Raw genomic sequence first — 19,608 nt, 5'->3', positions numbered from 1 at the left:
AAAGGAAGCCCCAGAGAGAGTGATGGTTCAATTTCAGATGTACTCTAGGTCTGTCAGTGATTCTAATCCATGTAGAGTTATCCTCTGCTTATGGAACTAAGTAGAAAAGTGTGAACTCTGGACTCAGAACTTGTTAATTGCTAAGTCAGGTCTGACTCTTCGTAACATCATGGACTACAGTGTGCCAGGCTCCCCTGTCCTTCACTAATTCAGAATGTCCTGCTTTAAATGCTGACTTTATTAACTCAGTGGACTTGGGCAAATAACTCAAGCTCTCAATGTCTATGTCTAAAATGGGAAGAATATTGATTATAGGATTAAATGAGGTAATACATGTAAGAGGTATAGAACAGAACACAGCCCATGGTAGGCACTCCAGAAAGGTCAGCCACCATTCATGTCATTATTCTGTCCTGTAGAGCAGAGCCTTTCCTACAAAGGAACTTGCACTCATCCTGTTGAAGGGTCTGGCATACACCCAAAGTCCACCCGACACCAGAAAGAACACATCACCCTTTATGGAAGGACTAACTGAAAACAAGGAAAGTGTCAAATCTGGGATGAAAAGAATATGATGATGTAGTTTCAGAAATGTGTCTTATTTGTGGTATATGCCAAGCCAATGCTCCTTTCTAGCACTTGGCATTTGCTTCTAGTTTGTTTCCAGACTTCTTCGTGAATGCACTTTTCCTCAACAAAGAGCAAACCTCCCCTCTGTAAAACTTGTCAGTTTCTTCCTTGATCAGGGACCTTCTTTAAGGTATTCCTCTGACTAATGACAACTGTCTTGCTCCCAACATATGGAAGGCCTTAGCAGAACAGGCCTTACTCCCTCCCATTCGAGACAGAGTGCTTGATCCCAGGCTAGGCCAGGGAGAAAGAACACTACTTTAGAATGCAAGACATTCAGAAAATATTAAGTCTGCAAATTTAGAAGTTTCCAAATCTCACAAGCAGTCAGAATCTAGGATATCTGACTTAATGTGCTGTATAGAAATCTCCCTTGATCATGTGATATCATTGTACTTACTTGTTAGGGACTCTCAAGTTCAAAAAGTGTGACTTCACCATGAATTCCTCTTTCATATTCCAAAACAAACCAACAGAAATTAAGCAATAAAAAAATTAAACATACTTTCACTAATCTAATCTCTTACTCTGAAGGAAGGGAGTCAAGGAAGTAACATAAATACTTAGGTATTACAACATGTCAGATAGCCTCATCCTAGTCTTATCTCATTCTAGCCTTAACAAAAAGATCCGAGAGAGCAGGAACTATTTTTATTCAGTATTATACACTCAGTGCTTAGAACACTGCTTGGCATATAGGGGTTCTCAATAAACACACACTGAATGATTGAATGATACCACCTGATATCTTACAGATCAGTAAGCTGATAAACACTAAGAGAATTTAAATAGTACTCAGACAGAGGAAAAGCTACAGTTTGAAAACTGTAAATCCACAGTCAATATTTTTCCCACTATTCCATGTTGTACTATTTCATGGAATATTAAAAACAAAAGCAAAAATAATCCCTTTGCCAACTGCACTGATACAGTCAGAGCAGAGAGTTAAAACACTTGCTATGGTCCACGGCCAAGACAAAATGTGAGATCATTAGAGGATGAATGCAATTCCAGGGCTGCCGGTTAAGGTTCCCTTATCAGAGGATGAAACTGGTACCCTGAGAGAACAAGGATGCATCACAACTTTATGCAGAGGTTGGCAGCTCTAAGCAAGGAAAAGGGGGGAAAGATGTCATCATTTGTCATTCACATATGTAGCCTGAAAAGCCTTTTGTTTCATTACCAGCAAGGCTCCAGAGCAAATAAGAACTAAAGAACCATCAAATTTGACTATCTATATTCATTTAAAAGGGGAACTAGAAATTCTCCTTGGGCTTCCCTTATAGCTCAGTTGGTAAAGAAACTGCCTGCAATGCAGGAGACCCCAGTTCGATTCCTGGGTTGGGAAGATCCCCTGGAGAAAGGAAAGGCTACCCACTCCAGTATTCTGGCCTGGAGAATTCCATGGGCTATGCAGTCCATGGGGTCACAAAGAGTTGGACACAACTGAGCGACTCTCACTTTCAGAAGTTCCACTCAGGAAAAGGCTACAAATCAGATAAGACTGTAATCCTCGAAATTATACATCAATTAAGGACACCTAGGGCGGAAATGGATGAGTTTCCAAGCGAAGGCAAAAAAAAATGTTTACAGAGTCCCAACTAGAGCATTTTTGACAATAAGGGAAAAATACATGATCCTTGAAGATTACTTGCTTGATTTTTTTCAACTGATATCCTCTCTTTCTTTCATAGCACAAAGGATAAAAGAACATTTAATCACCAAGCACTTATCTGGTCGAATGGGGAAAAGTTGCTTCTTCCCAGATTCATTGCAAAACCTTTAGCCCTGTTTTATAATAACTGATAGTAAATTTAGAGTTAAAATGAGCAGTGTCCCCTTAGAATTATTTACTCCACAGTTAATATCTAGCCCTATCTAATACATATAGGACTAGACATCTCTTTGAATATATGCAATCCAACACCAGGTTACCAGGAAAATAAAAAAGAAATCTATTGTCTAGTGTAGTAAAAACAAAATTAATGGTTTGCACTTTTTTTTTTTTTTTTTTTGAAGCCTCTTAATAATTCTCTAGACATCCTCACTGAATCAGGGTAGAAAACACTTCCTTGGGGATATGAACAGATCACATTAAAGCAAATTGAATCAAGGAGCAAACTCATCAATTGATTCTGGAAAAGCTAAGATCAGTGTGTCCTAGAGACCCAAGGTGACTGGTGACTTCTGAAAAAGAAAAGTAGAAATTACATAACAAAAGTAAGGACACCATCTATACTTGAATTTCTCTAAAATCCTGACATCATGAAGCCAGCGGGAACTGAATCCTTTTAAAACGTGCCTCTCAGATGAAACAGCTTCCTAACTGTCCTCCTGCTATCCAGGGTCATTTAATCCATTAGGCTTTGAGCCTATAAGCTTTTTTAGGAGCCTATAAAAATCTTTAAGATGTCAGGGCAGTGGGAGGGGGGGAGTATGTGCTCAAAAATACAAAGAGGAAACTACACAATCCATATGAATAACTGTTAATTTGTCTGCAAAACATACCATTATGTAAATTTTACAAATTATTAAAATCCACATTTGCAGAAATATCTTCACATCTGATAATAACTTGTAGGTGAGATTTTTCTCACTTATTCTAGGTTTGCATAATGGCTGTTGAGAAGTTAAAGTTATTCATGGATTAAATGTGTAACCCAGGACAAAGGTCAAAAATTTCAAAAGAAAAACTAATAAATTCCTTTAAAATTATTACATAAAAATTGTTATTTAAGAGATGATGTGGGTGCATTTTAATTTGCTTAATATGAAGTGGGTTAGGAATTCCATGGTATGAACACTTAACATTTACAAGGAGTTAAAACACCTCCCCAGCCCCCAGCATCCTCTACTCTTTCTCCCTTTCCTACCCTTCCTATAAAAACCTTTCAGAGTGATGTCTGTAAAATACTAATGTAATCACAGAACTCCTCTGCTTATGCTCTTGAGTGACTTCTCACTGCAGTTGGGATAAAACCTAAACTCCTTACCACAACCTAGAAGGTATCCAGGGCCAGGTCTCACCTTGGACCACTCAATCCCTCACTCTCCAACTTGAGGAAATGCTATTAATTCTACCTTCAAGACATACCCAGAACTCACCACCTCCTCTGCTCTCTCCACCACCTCCTCTGCTCCCTCCACCACCTCCTCTGCTCTCTCCACCACCTCCTCTGCTCTCACCCTATTCTGAACAACCATCATCTCCTTCCTAGAGAATGACAACTGTCTCCAAACAGGTCTCTCTTCTATTCTTGCTTGCTATAGTCAATTTTTACATAGCAGCCTAAGTATGTTTCAAAAGGAGCCATGCCATGTTACTCCTCTACTCAAAATTCTCCAGTGGAAGACTTCAAACAGAATAAAATTCAACGTCTCCATCAATGGTCTACTAGGCCCCCCAGGGAGTAATCTGGTCCCTTGCTCCCTCTATTTTTCTCCGCTTCTTTCATCTTAATTTTCTCTTCTTGTTCTGTTCATACTGGCCTTCTGATGGTTTCCTAACCCATCCAGACATTTCTGCCTTTGGGTCTTTGCACTGGCTATTCCCTTGGCTTGGAACATACTTCTTTAAGATTTATGTTGGGCTAACTCCCTCACCTCCTTCAAGTCTCTGCTTCATTGTCAGCCTCTAACAAGACCTACTTTGAACACCATATAAGTCATGACCTATCACTGCCATACCAACCACACCAGCACTGCTGATCCCTGTTCTGCTTTTACCCAGGGCATCATCTTCTAATATTGGCTCTAGTTTTTATAGTAGGTTTGTTGGGTTTTTGTTTATTGTCTGTCTGCCCCTGCTAGAATATAAGTTCCAACAGAGCAGGGATATTTGATGTTCACAATATATTTCAAGTTTCTAGAACTATTCCTGGCAGCTCAATAAACACCAGTTAAGTGATGAATTGGTCTATTTGTTCTTCCCACCCTGGACTTTTCAGTCTGTTGTAATAAAGAATTTATCTGGTCTTTGTGCCAGATTCTGGGCACCGGGCTTTTAAAACTCTTAGAATTCCCTAAATAATAGAAGTGTTTTTGTTATTCCTGAGGTTCCATATCACACCTGAGTTTATGCTAATGGGATGACTCCTGGTGGGCCCCTTGATAACCTCAGGATGGGGGCTAGTCACCAGAAAGCCCAACCATGTTATCAGAGGGTTGAAATGCTGAGCCATATGACCTCCAGGGAGAGGAGTAGGGCTGGAAACTGACTTCAGTTACGTAGCCAATGATTCAATTAATCATATTTACATAACAAAATCTCAATAAAAACTCTGTACAACAAAGCTCACAGGCCTTCCTGGTTGGTAAACACACTGATGTGCCAGGAAGGTAACACATCCCGACTCCATTGGGACATGGAAGCTCTGTATTTAGGATGCTCCTAGACTGCACCCTGTACTTCTTTTCATTAAGCTGTTCCTGATTTTTATCCTTTATACACTGTAGTTATAAACACAGAACTTTCCTGGCTTCTTTGACTTATTCTAGTGAATTATTGAACCTAAGGATGGCCATGAAAGGAAAGCAGTCTTGCTGTAAGCTGTGCCCTTTAACTTGTAGGGTCTGTGCTAACTCCACCAATGTTTATGGCCAGAACGGAACTTCAGTCCATCTGCTGATGTAGGAATATAGTTCCTCATACTTCTTAGGGATGAGTGGCCTACAGTTCATTCTTTCTACATTCTTTCATTTTTAGTTAGTTTGTAAAGTAGGGAAAGAGCATTAGCCAAAAGGGATCCAATGCATAGATTTATATATAACTGAAGACAATGTCCTATAATCCTCATATTCCTAGACCAGCATCATTGAAAGGAAATATAGTAAGCCTCAAATCTTAGTCACTTACATAGTTTTAATTATTTTGGTAACTACTTTTTTAAAAGTGTACAAGGTGAAATTAATTGTAATAAATTTTTATTTAACTATTTTCAAAATATCACCCCAAATTGTAATGAATATAAAAAATTGAGATATTTTACTTTTTTCACATTCATCAAAATCTGCTGTGTATTTTACACTCATACTGAAACCAAGTACAGATGCTATGGGTCTTCTGGGGGACAAAATTCTTCTCTGGCCCCCTATTCCTTATTTGTTGAAAAAACCTTTCATCTCCTAGGCTTTCCAAGACTTCCAAAGAACAGGCTCAAGCAGTTCACGATTAGAACAAAAGTCACAGGTCTCCTAGTTCCTCCTGAAGGGACATAGTCAAAGCTATGGTTTTTTTAGTAGTCATGTACAGATGTGAGAGTGGGACCATAAAGAGGGCTGAGTACCAAAGAGTGATACTTTCGAACTGTGGTGTTAGAGAAAACTCTTGAGAGTCCCTTGGACTGCAAGAAGATCCAACCAGTCCATCCTAAAGGAAATCAGTCCTGAATATTCATTGGAAGGACTGATGCTGAAGCTCCAATTTGGCCACCTGATGCAAAGAGCTGACTCTTTGAAACAGACTCTGATGCTGGTAAAGATTGAAGGCTGGAGGAGAACAGGATGACAGAGGACAAGATGATTGGATGGCATCACCAACTCAATGAACATAAGTTTGAGCAAACTCCGGGAGTTGGTGATGGACAGGGAAGCCTGCCAAGCTGCAGTCCATGGGGTTTCAAAGAGTCAGACATGACCAAGCAACTGAACAACAATAACAAACTTCATAGATTAATAAGTGGAAGGATTATATCAACCACTATGGGGAAGGGGCAGAGATTTTTCAGGAAGTAGGTCACAAATACTGAGACCCAAGGTCTAGTGGAAGTCGGACTTGTCTGCCATATTAGACCCATTTAGTTGTAATCAGTTTATGTAGTGACCTCAGGCTATGGAACTCTTTTAAAGTTTGTGACTTCCTTCCTGTTTCACTGTCAAGAGCCACATGCTGCTTATAGCTATCATACCGGACAAAGTAGATCTAGATACCAGAAACTACCTTGAAAATAATAGACTAACCAGTTACAAGAGGCAAAACGGAAGAATGACTGGCCTGAACCAAGTCCTGCCTAAATCACTTTCTTTCTGGTGGATCCTAAGGCTAGAGGGTGGGGAGGGTGTGTGGTTACTTCAAAGGAGTGAAGCCCATCCTTCCAGAACAGAGAATAGATTTACTAGTGAAACATGGCCCCATGAACATCTCAGACTTTGACCAGTCAAAATGGAAAGGGGGTACAAATGGGGAAGCAGAACTAATCCCATGACTGCCAGTTTCCACAACCTCCTCTACAGGGGACGAAAAAGGGAACTTTGCTTTAGAGAAAACTATGTCCCTCCTTCTCACAGTAAGCCCTTTGCAAGTGTTACTGCTAGCTAAAGTTTCCTGAGCAAGGTGCCACATCAATCAATTTAAGAAATGTATTTCATTTCATCTTTACAGCAAACCCCTTTTTCAGGTAAGCAAATTAAACACAGTAAGGATAAATATTTTATCCAAAGTCAGATCAGTAAAGAGCAGATTTGAATTTGGAAACCAAAACTTTGACCCTGAAGCCTCACTTTCCAAAATTCTACAGTGTGGCAGCTTTCCCTCTTGTTTTTACCTGGTAAAAATGTTACCTTTCAAAGCTCTTCAGTAGACAGAAAGACTATTTCTTCAGTGAAACCTTCCATGATGTCCTTGTTCAATAAAGTAAGCCCTACCCGCACACGCCACCCCCGACCATTACTCCACACTCCACCCTAACCATTACTTTAGTTGATTTTGTTAGTGTCTTATCATGACTTGAAATTTTTACACACACACATTTCACATGCTTGCCTGCTGCCTATCTGTCTCCACTAGAATATAAGTCCCATTAAAGCAAAGACCTTGTCCAGCCTGTTTACTATTTAACAAGCAGGTTTTAAATCAGTGATATGAGCACAGAATAGGAAGAACTGATGAATCTACCAGATGTGTCAGGCTGGGTATCAGGTTTTCTATGCCAAAGATGGTTCAGGCAGGAAAAAAGAGGAAAGTCAACAAATACAACTGCTGCCAGCAGAAATAATGGAGGAGATCCTAGACAATTCAAGAATTTTCTTCTATTGCATTTTATTCTTCCCTACACTCAGGTTCATTATTTGGTACATAATAGGATTCTGAAATCAATAATATAACATTTTACCAGATGTCAGCAGGCATAAAGAGAACTTGGTTGAAATGCTGTGTAAAAACACACACCAGGCAGACCATGTTTGTAATAATGATGCCATGGCTAATCCACATGTTCACAGGAAACCAAATGACAATTTATTAGTTATTGATAACAGCTAATATTTTTAAGTGTTCATAATTACCAAGGTTTTAACACATATTATACAATTTAACTTAGTCTTCAAAACATTTCTATGAAGTAAATAATATTATCATTTCTATTATATGGGCTTCCCTGATAGCTCAGGTTATTAGTCAGGATTCTCCAGAGAAATAGAACCAATAGGATCTATACATGTGTCTGTGTGTGGGTGTGTGTGTATGTGTGTGTGTGTGAGGAGATTTATTAGAGGAATTAGTTCATGCCATTATGGAGGCCAAGAAGTCCTATGATTTATCATGTGCAAGCAGGAGAACTAGGGAAACAAGTGATGAATTTAGTCAAAATCCTGAAGGTCTAACAATCAAGGGAGCCTATGGTATAACTCCCAGTTTGAGGCTAAAAGCAAGAGAACATGAGGGGCCACTGGTATCAGTCTCAGAGTCTGAGGACCCAAGAACCAGAAGCTCCAATGTCTAATAGCTGGAGAAGACAGAAATCCCAGCTCAAGAAGAGACAAAGAATCTCCCCCTTCCTCTGCCTTTTTGTTCTATTTCAATCCTCAACAGTTTGGAGATGCCCACCCACATTGGTTAGGGGGATTTTCTCTACTTCGTTTACGGATTTAAACACACTCACAGACACAATGTTAAGTTCTGTGTTACCAGCTATCTAGACATTCCTTAGCCTAGTCAAGTTTACATGAAAATTAACCAATACAGAAAAGGAAACTCAGAGTCACACTGAAATTAAGTAATTTGCTCACAGTCCCCAAGTGAATAAAAAGAAGAGTCAAGATTCGAATTCAGGACTGTATGAGTTCAAAGCCACAGCCCTGCTAAGTGAGGCTGGAGCTATAGAAATGGCTTAAGGAGATGAACAGTGACAACGTGGTCTTCCCAGGAGCAGCAGAAGCAGAGAGTGACACTAAGGTCCTATTTACCTAATGTCCCCATGTGGTTCATCAGCACACAGCCTTCTACATCCTTGCTGGCCCGCTGGGCCCACAAGATGTATTATGAGGTTGGTGCAAAAGTAATTGCGGTTTCGCATTGTTGAACTTTGCTGTTCGATATTGGAATACATTCTTAAATGCAGTTCTGTTATACATCATTTGAATGCACATTTCTCACTTTATCTCTTTTTGCTAATGACTTACTACTGTTTATTTTATATTTATTTTAGACTAGGGAAATGATGTTAGACAAAAAGCAAATACCAGCAATTTTCTTATTCAAGTTCAAAATGGTTTGTAAGGCAGCAGAGACAACTCACAACATCAACAACACATTGGGCCCAGGAACTGCTAATGAACACTGAACATACAGGGCAGTGGTGGTTCAAGAAATGTTGCAAATCTTGCAAATGTCACAAGAAAGATTCAAGTGACAGCCTTGAAGAGGAGGAGCACGGTGGCTGGCCATCTGAATTTGACAATGACCAACTGAGAGGATCACTGAAGCTGATCCTCTTACAACTACATGAAAAGTTGCCAAAGAACTCAATGTTAACCATTCTATGGTTGTTCAGTATTTGAAGCAAATTGGAAAGGTGAAAAAGTTCGGTAAGTTGGTGCCTCATGAGCAGACTGCAAATAAAAAAAAAATTATTGTTTTGAAGTGTCATCTTCTCTTACTCTAGGCAACAACAACAAACCATTTTTTGATCAGATTTTGACATTTAATGAAAAGTGAATTTCATACAACAACCAAGTCAGTGGCTGAACCAAGAAGAAGCTCCAAAGCACTTTCCAAAGCCAAGCTTGCATGAGAAAAAGGTCATGGTCACTCTTTGGTGGTCTGCTGCTGGGTCTCATCCACTACAGCTTTCTGAATCCGACTGAAACCATTACATCTGAGAAGTATGCTCAGCAAATCAGTGAGGTACACTGACAACTGCAAAGCCTGCAGCTGGCACCAATCAACAGAAAGGGTCCAATTCTTCTCCACGACAGCTCCTGATGACATGTCACACAATCAACGCTTCAAAAGTTGAACAAATTGGGCTAAAAAGTTTTGCATCATCCACCATATTCACCTGACCTTTCGCCAAGCAACTGCTACTTCCTCCAGTATCTCGACAACATTTTTCAGGGAAAACACTTCCACAACCAGCAGGACACAGAAAATGCTTTCCGAGACTGCATCAAATCCCAAAGCACAGATTTTTATGCTATAAGAATAAACTTATTTCTCATTGGCAAAAGTGTGTTGACTGTAGTGGTTCCTATTTTGATTAATAAAGATGTGCTTGAGCTTAGTTTTAATGACTTAAAATTCAGGTTCTGAAACCACAATTACATTTGCACCAACCTAATCATTTTTTTAATGTAAGATAATAGAGTCAGCCTATGATTCAGCAACAGTATACTCCACTTAATTCCAATGGCAGCAATGGTAGAAGTCCTAGTAGAAAGAAGACTTATTTATTCACTGTCATGCCCTGTCACTCCTGGGTCCCTTAGGGCAAAGAATAGATGACAGCCATCCTTGAGAATACGGGAAGCCAGCCCTATCACATCAATCACTTTTAGACCCCAGTGTATACGAGAAAGCAAGAAGCTCTTACTTTCTCTGAATTGGTACAACATAAATTTTTCTTATACTTGGTGAAATAAATTTACTTTCCTGTAGGGATGCCTATAGCATCATCAGGAATAAAAGCCAGAAGAATAGGCAAGATTGGCTTTGGGGAGTGAAGGCAAGGGAGAAGGATTCTCTTGGAGAGATGCAGAAAGCAGTACAAAAAAGCAGACTGGGAAATGTCTGAAGCTCTGCTCATTTTAAGTAGTAAATATTCATTGAGTATGACCATGGGGTGGGCACTGAAGATAATAATCTAAATAAACCTTGATTATTCAGTGGTAAAGAACCCACCTGCAAATGTAGGAGACACAAGAGACTCGGTTTTGATCCCTGGGTCAGGAAGATCCCCTGGAGAAGGAAATGGCAAACTGCTTCAGTTATTCTTGCCTGGAAAATTCCATGGCCATAGGAGCCTGGCAGGCTACAGTCCATGGGGCCACAAAGAGTCAGATATGACTGAGCAAATGAGAACAAATGTGCGAATGCCCTCAGGAAGATGAGAAACTCACAGTATAGATGTAGAGATAGAGGATTAAGATGAAGTGCCACGCAAGGTGAAAAGTACGTAAAAAGATGGATCTTTAAGACATTACAAGAGCTTGATGAGGGAACTCTTCATTCTACCCTGGAGAAAGGTAGTATTTGCACTGAGCCCCGAAGGATAAACAGGATTTCACAACTCATCATGAGTCTAATGGAGAAGGAAATGGCAACCCACTCCAGTATTCTTGCCTGGGAAATCCCATGGACAGGGGAGCCTAGTAGGCTACAGTCCACGGAGTCACACAGAGTTGGACATGACTGAGCATCTACATGAGCTTGAGTCTAATACAGCCCTGGGTACCAGAGCTGCAAAGACTCGACCAGAGGAGATGAGAGAAGATGGTGATTATGTGGCCAAAGGTGGCTCTGGGTTTACATTTGACGGAATTTAATTTTCTCCTAGCAGAAAAGCATACCTCTCATTCTGGAATCTGACGCAAAACTAACGAGATGACACAACAGTGAGAGTGTGGGAGGAAAGGAATTTAGGCCAGAAGTCTGTTGGTAGCCCCCATAGCTCATATTCCCTGTGACGTTTCAAAGCAAGATCCGGCACTTGCATTCAAACTAGATGTCACATTTCTATGAGACATTCTAGCGCTTTAAAGCCCTGTTTATACAAATAATCCATTGCTACATCTGAGTTAATTACATCTCCCCAAAACCAACAGAAAGTGCACTTGGCACTGTGGATACAGAAAAGTAAAGTTCACATTAGATCTGGGAGATTGCCTTGTTTTATGAGTGCAGATAAACACAAATATCACTGTTAGGGTTTCAGCAATTAGAGGCTTAAGTGCCACCAAGAGAACAGGATAAAATGCTGAGAAGTCTCCCATCTCACTTCCAAAACAAAGCTCAATGCACAGCACAGCAGAATTAGAAATGACACAGACTGTGCTTACTAATAAAAGCAAAAGAAAAAAATTTAATTTAAACACGCAAATCCAAACGTTTGATTCACTTAAAGCTTAGAAAATGCTATTTCATTAAATCATGTTTTCATTTCAAAAGATGATTGTCAGACCCAAACTATTTTATTATAATAGAAGAATGGAACATAAAGATAACGTATTTCTAGATTAAGTAATTCAAAATGTATTTGAGATTTTAGTTTTATAATGAACTTATCACTAAGCCTAAACCAGAGAGAATCTTGAACAAATTTGCTTCAGCTGACATCCATAAATCCATGCCCACATAATTGCCCTTCTGCCCATGAGTCTATTCGTTACATAGTATAAGAGTTGTGCCCACTGGTGAGTGACAAAATCTCCTTAGAGAGAGGACTTGTTCTTGTCCTTATACAAGGACTTGTCCTAGTACACAACGTTTTATTTTGGGATCATATACTGCCTAGATTTTGAACTCAGACTCAATCTCCTTTGGGTAGAAGTTGCCAAACAATTGACATAGCAGTTTTTAATCAACAACCTCTCTACATAAAACAGTAAGGTATAAGAAAAAATAAGTTTCTTTAAATCATTTAAATGTCTTTGGAAATAATCCAAGTACTTAATTCTTTTTAGTGTTATGAAAATAACTCATTGCCATTATAGAAAAATAAAGAAATATAGACAGGTAGAAAATTTTGAATCATTCATAATCCATAGCCAGTTTTAAATGTGGAGGTTAAATTTCCAAACATTGATGCAATTTTTCAAACAGGGGGTTTCATTTAACACCCCATTTGCAGCTTGCTTTTTGTACACAGAATAATACAGCAAGTATTTATTTCTCTTTTATTGCAGACTCCTTTTTTTTTTAAATTACATGGATTAACACTATTGACACTTGACAAGTTTCTTGTTATTGGACATTGTTTCAATCACTATTGGACATTGTTTCAGTCACTCTCTACTTTATCCACAAAAGGTGGATAAACATCTATATATTGACATATTTATGCATAACCATAACATGTCCTCAAGATAAATTCTGAGAAGTGAACTCCTGGTACAAAGGATGTGTAAAAATTTAAGACTCCTGATAAGCACTGCCAAATGACTCTGCTAAAAACAGAAAGCATGACAGTGTCTATTTCCCTGTTTGTGCTATCTTTATCTTAATCTTGACTTATTTGATAGTTTGGAAAATGGTATCTAGTTGTTTTAATTTACAGATTAATAGAAGTTTAACTTCTTTTTTCATTAGATCATCTTTATTCTTTTATTGAAGTTGACTTACAATACTATATTAGTTTCAGATGTACAACATACCGATTTTATATTTTATAGATCAGGTACCATATAAAATTATCACAATATTATAACATTATTGACTGAGCTATATTCCCTGAGCTATACATTACATCTTTGTGACTTATTTATAACTGGTGGTTTACACGTCTTTTTCCCCTTTGCCTGTTCCATCCATTCTAGTTTTTAAAGTCATTTATATTTCTTCCTTTATGATATGCCTTCTTAATATGTTTTGGTTGATATTTAAAATGTACATGTTGATCTTACTGATTTGATGAAGTCCTCAGTATATGAAGGATACACTCAATGATATTAAACTGCAAGTTTTTTGTTTGTCCTTTAAAGTTATCAAAATTTGAAAACCACACACTCCTTTTTTTATCCCTTCCCTAGAAACATCTTCAATGTTTCAGGCCTCTGTTAGTCAAATGTTTTTACCATGAAAATAATGGACATAACTATACAGGCTGTAGCTAGAAGCTTGAGTTTATATCACATTCCTGTCATGAAGCTTGAGTTTATATAACATTCCTGTCATGATATAAACATGAGTTTATATCACATTCCTGTCACCTAACTATCATGTGGTCTCAGGAAGTAACTCAGCATCTTTGAGCTTCAGTTTCCTTATCTGTGCTGGACAATTTCTAATATCCTTTTTGGTTCTAAAATTTAGTGAGTCTATGAATCAGCAAATATGAAAGTTTACATTTGATGTGCTTTGATGCTTTAGAGGAGCAAATTTTCAATTTTAATAAAAATTGGAAAGAATTTAATGGCAAGAAGAGCTTGTTAAACAAATGATTTATTTAAAATAAGCTTTATGTTCAGCATAAAAATATAGTCAGTGTCAAATGAACATTCATTTGAACAGTAGGTCTGGCAGCCTATCTTCTGAGAACAGAAGGTTGTATCATAATCACAGGTGGTTACAGTATTGAAAATTTCCCTAAAGTTTACATAATCCACCCCCATTTTTCAGATGATGACACTGAAGCCAGAAAGGGAAGGTGACTAAGTTACACAGAGTTTGATGAAGAGTTCAACAGGCATGTAAACCTCTTCATTTCTTCTACAGGCTGTCTTTAGCCTTGAATCCAAAGCATAAAAGTTTGATGTTTGGAGAATCCCAGGGACAGCGGAGCCTGGTGGGCTGCTGTCTATGGGGTCGCACAGAGTCAGACAAAAGCAACTTAGCAGCAGCAAAAAAATAAAAAGTCATATCATTTACCAATATCATGTCGCATTGCCATGGCCACTATAATTTCACATAATTCATTGGATGGGACTTCCGTGAATTAACATAACTCAGCTTGGGAAGAAGGGCTATGGTACAGCACCGACTGGCTTCAAAGTCTGGCCCTGCCCACCTCTGCTGGAACAAACTGCTGGCGTTCTCTCACGCCAGCTCTTGAGGGGATGATGAAATACCCAGCTCACAAGCACACTGTGGAGATGAAATGCATGGGTGTGTGCTTCGTGCCTGGCCCAAGGCCAGGGCAGCCGACAGTACTCAGCAAACGTTAGGCGCTTAGATATTCTAACGTTCCAAAGCGTACAGCATGGAAACCAATATTTCCCTCCATTCCTCCTTTCCCAGTCTCACTGAGTAGCAGAAATCAAAAGGGATTATTTGAATAACCAACCAACTCATTTTACAAAAGTTTTTACTGAGTTTCTATGGTGTGTTCAGAAAGACGCTGAACGGTATGAGGAACAAAAGTTGAAAGACAAAGCATCCATATCCAGGTATTCTGTCTTACTGGAGGCATCTCTGACCCCCAGCTCCCAACAGGCCCACATTTAAATAATCCCTCTTCGGTATGTCCTCTGCTTAGTACGAAACCAGTTAAAAATAAAATCATAGATCAGTATGTTTCCTAAATTAGACCAACATTCAACCAGAACATATAACAGAAGTTTCTGCCAATGTTAAACCATATGCTTAAATACACAATAGATGTATACAGAATTACACAAGACCTTTAAGAAGTAAATAAACTCAAAACTTTTGTTAAAGTATATGGAAGTTGACCTGCAAAAGAGAGGTGCTATATTCCTATAGTCATGTATGGTTGTGAGAGTTGGACTATAAAGAGAGCTGAGTGCTGAAGAATCAATGCTTTTGAACTGTGGTGTTGGAGAAGACTCTTGAGAGTCCTTTGGACTGCAAGGAGATCCAACCAGTCCATCCTAAAGGAAATTAGTCCTGAATATTCATTGGAAGGACTGATGCTGAAGCTGAAACTCCAATACTTTGGCCATCTGATGCAAAGAACTGACTCATTTGCAAAGACCCTGATGCTGGGAAAGATTGAAGGCGGGAGGAGAAGGGGTTGACAGAGGATGAGATGGTTGGATGGCATCACCAACTCAACAGCCATGAGTTTGAGTAAACTCCAGGAGTTGGTGATGGACAGGGAGGCCTGGCGTGCTGCAGTCCATGGGGTCACAAACAGTCAGACATGACTGAGTGACCGAACTGAAATGAACTGATATTCCTATAAAGATGGCAATGCTCTCAAAATTACCTACTTATAAATTTAATTCAATTCCACTATAAATGTCTTTGAAAGCTGATACAGTTATTAGAAGTGGCTTCCTTGGTAGCTCAGTGGTAAAGAATCCTCCTGCTAAGGCAGGAGATGCAGGTTCAATCTCTGGGTTGGGAAGATCCCCTGGAGAAGGAAATGGCAACCCATTCTAGTATTCTTGCCTGGGAAATCCCATGGATAGAGGAGCCTGGTGGGCTACATTCCATAGGGTCACAAAATAGTTGGACACAACTTCACAACTAAACAGCAAACAATTATTAGAAACATTTTCTGAAAAAATAAAGAAGAAGAGTCAAGGCATTTTTGAAGAAAAAAGAAGGAAAATAAAGAGAAAGATTTGAGGTAAAACTTACATATGCATGCTTGTGCTAAGTTGCTTTAGTCATGTCCAACTCTTTGCAACCCTATGGACAGTAGCCCACCAGACTCCTTTGTTCCATGGGATTCTTCAGGAAAGAATACTGGAGTGAGTTGCCATGCACTTCTCCAGGGGATTTTCCTGATCAGGGGATGGAACCTGCATCTCTTACATCTCCATCACTGGCAGGTTCTTTACCACTAATGCTGCCTGGGAAGCCTTATATTAAAGACAGTGCAATACTACAAAAACTGAAATACTGACTTCACTATTTTCATCTGACAAAAGATATTTTAAATCAGAAATCAAATGAATACAATTAAGTAAATAGTTCTGATACATTTGATCAACTATTTGAAGAAAAATAATAATGTTAGATCTCTACTCATACAACAAGGCACAAGTTTTAAATGCAACTAAAGTAATGTATAAATTACAATAGTACATCTGTGACAAATGTGTTTATAAACAAAAAGCACATAAAGAAGCATTGATGATGAAGATATTAAAGATTTGATGTAAACCAAAAGCTTCTGTCACTCTAGGAACACCATAAACCAATTAAAATGCAACTGTCACACTTGGAAAACTGACTGAACATTAATGGCATTGAAACATGTATATTATCATATGTGAAATGGATCGCCACTCCAGGTTCAACGCATGAGACAAGGTGCTCGGGGCTGGTGCACTGGGATGACCCTGAGGGATGAGATGGGGAGGGATGTTGGCAGGGGGCGTTCAGGGTGGGGAACACATGTACACCCATGGCAGATTCATGCCAATGTATGGCAAAACCACTACAATACTGCAAAGTAGTTAGCATCCAATTAAAATAAATAAATTTATTTTAAAATAATAAAATAAAATATAAAAATAAAAAAGGCAAAGAGTAATACACTGATAACAAAAAAGGGCAAAGGACATGAATTTGCAATTCCTGAAAGAATAAACGCACACGTATAATACATATATGAAAAATATTTAACACATTAGTAATCAGAACAATGTCAACTAAGAGAGTCCACTGTCACTTATTTATCTATTAAATTAGAAAGACTCAAAAAATATAATATCATGCTACTTCTGCTGCTGCTAAGTCGCTTCAGTCGTGTCCGACTCTGTGCAACCCCATAGACGGCAGCCCACCAGTCTCCCCCATCCCTGGGATTCTCCAGGCAAGAACACTGGAGTGGGTTGCCATTTCCTTCTCCAATGCATGAAAGTGAAAAGTGAAAGTGAAGTCGCTCAGTCGTGTCCGACTCCTAGCAACCCCACGGACTGAAGCCTACCAGTCTCCTCCATCCATGGGATTTTCCAGGCAAGAGTACTGGAGTGGGTTGCCATTGCCTTCTCCATAATATCATGAGGATGACAGAATTGGGGTAAAAGTGTTATATTAACTGTGAGGTATGAAGCCACACAATTTTTTTTTTAGGACAATTCAACAATATTTCGTAAGGACCTTAACAGTGTGGAATCTATTTTCTTTAACCATTTTTACATGTTCTAAAAAAACCCAGATATTCTCAAGAATGTGTTTACAAAGTCTCCACAACAGTTTTTTTTTAATTACTAAACTTTTAGAGAATTATAATACATAGAAAATATAATGTAAGATGCCACTTAAAATTATGGTCTTGAATATTTAATGCTGAAAATACATTATTTAATGGAAAAGGATTTTACCAGATAGTAAGTACAATATGATACTAAGTTTATAAAGAAAAAAAAAGCAAGTATTCTTATTAGACAGAGAGGGGAAGACAGAGATAGGAAAAAAATAGAAAGATGAAACTGGAAAAGTCCATATAAAAATGTTAACCATAGTTGATCACTAGATGGTAGATTATGGATGGTTTTATTTTATCTTTAGAGATTTTTCTATAGTTCCAACATTTCTGCAATGAAAACAGACTGCTTTTGAAATCAGGAAAAGCAATTATATTTTGAAAGATACATAGGAAGAACCTACAAAATAGTTAATGGGGAAAAAAAACACATCAAGTTTTTGATTGCTGTTGTTATTCCTATTGTTTAGATTTCACAGAAACAGAAATTGATTTTGACCAAGAATCTGGTTTATCAGAGAGACACATTCGTTCAAGTAGGGCATCCTGCCACCTGAAGGAGACCTATTGTAAACATGGACACATATACAAAGAAAAGCAATTTTGCCAAACAATTATGTTTTAGGGAAAGCTTCCTAGGCCTGATAATGTCTCCAACTGCTTCCCTTTTCTAACTGATGAAAATGATAGCAGGAAGCTCTTGAGTCATAAAAATGAGAGAAAGGCTCTTTTTTTCCCCCTTAACTGTGTAGGATCGAGGTAGTTTATTCTGTATCTCCTGCAACTTATAAGCTGACATTTACTATGTAATGTACATAGTGCAGCTGAGAGTGACCCCCTGGGCTTCCTGGGGAGAGCTCCTGCCCTGATGTCAGCAAGGGTCCCAGAGGAGATCCTTGAGGTCAGAGTGCACTTAAGTTCAAAACAGGTCATGCTCACACAGACCATCCAGCTGTAACGGATCAACAGCTTCAGCATCACCTCATTGGCACAGTTGGGATGGATCCTTCCTGAATATGGGCTCAAGACAGCTGGCACTAGCTTCATCAATGTGGTTCTAGATTCAAATCGAAAACACCTGTTTTCTCCCTTCACGTTGCCTGGTGTCTCTGACCAAACAAGCCTCAGCAATTCACTCTCCTCCTTGATCCAATCCTGACCCTGGTTTGGTCCTGTTTACCTTTGCAGCTTCATCTTCTATCATCACCTCTGCTACTCTGACTCACCAACCCACACCAGGCTTCTTATTTCCTCAATCTGGCTAGGCTCATGCTGGCCGCAGGGCCTTTGCATCATCTGTCCCCTTGGCAGCGCAATGCTCTTCTGCCATGTTTCACATGGTGGCTTCACCTCCTTCAGATCTCAGCTGCCTCTTTGGTGACCAACTAAACCAACTAACAAGCATTCTCAAAGACTCATCTCTAGCGTTCAAGATATAACCCACAACACTGTTGGAGATGTCCTTGCTTGGTATATCTCCAATTCTGGAACTAACATAATGAAGACCACTCAGTAAATATCTGTGGACTGATTCACTCTATTACTAAATCATTGGCTATGCCCCTGAAAAATATGCAAACTATTACCACTCTCAACATCTCAGTGCTACCATTGTGGTCCAAGGTACCATCATCTTTTCCTGGATTTTTCCAACAGCCTCCTGAGCAATCTACCTGCCACCACCCTTGTCCCCTCACCCCTGAAAGTCTGTCCTCAACACAATAGTCACAGTGATCCTGTTTAGAAATAAGTCAGATGATGGGACTCTTCAGCTCTGATTCCCTGGTGGGGAACTCCACCCAGAGTAAAAGCAAAAGTTCTTACAATGAATCACAAGGTCTTGGGGACCTCACTCGCCCTGACTCTCCATCTTCCCCCTCCCTGAGCTCCAGCCACACTGATCAAACTCCTACTATTTCCTCACTCC

The 19,608-nt window shown here is 39.1% G+C and overlaps 1 protein-coding gene across 31 annotated transcripts in view; it reads right to left on the bottom strand.

The window, feature by feature from the left end:
* NELL1 (neural EGFL like 1) overlaps positions 1-19,608 on the bottom strand; it is a 1,048,536-nt gene that overhangs the window by 603,635 nt on the left and 425,293 nt on the right. The window contains exon 13 of one of the 31 annotated variants that reach the window (XM_086385586.1): positions 2,741-2,817. The exons of 29 other annotated variants lie outside the window; for them this stretch is intronic. In XM_086385586.1, coding sequence (XP_086241712.1) covers positions 2,756-2,817 — 62 coding nt within the window. In that variant the 3' untranslated portion in view covers positions 2,741-2,755. Of the gene's footprint in view, positions 1-2,740; positions 2,818-14,146; positions 14,358-19,608 lie in introns of those variants that run through there. One more of the 31 variants, XM_086385580.1, reaches the window with a different exon arrangement.

This window comes from Bos grunniens, chromosome 29 (assembly GCF_055505025.1).
Source record: "Bos grunniens cultivar Pamir isolate PY7600 chromosome 29, Bosgru_T2T1.0, whole genome shotgun sequence".
Taxonomy (NCBI): domain Eukaryota; kingdom Metazoa; phylum Chordata; class Mammalia; order Artiodactyla; family Bovidae; genus Bos; species Bos grunniens.
Note: the sequence above shows the minus strand (reverse complement) of the source record. Positions and strands in the feature narration are given on the sequence as shown.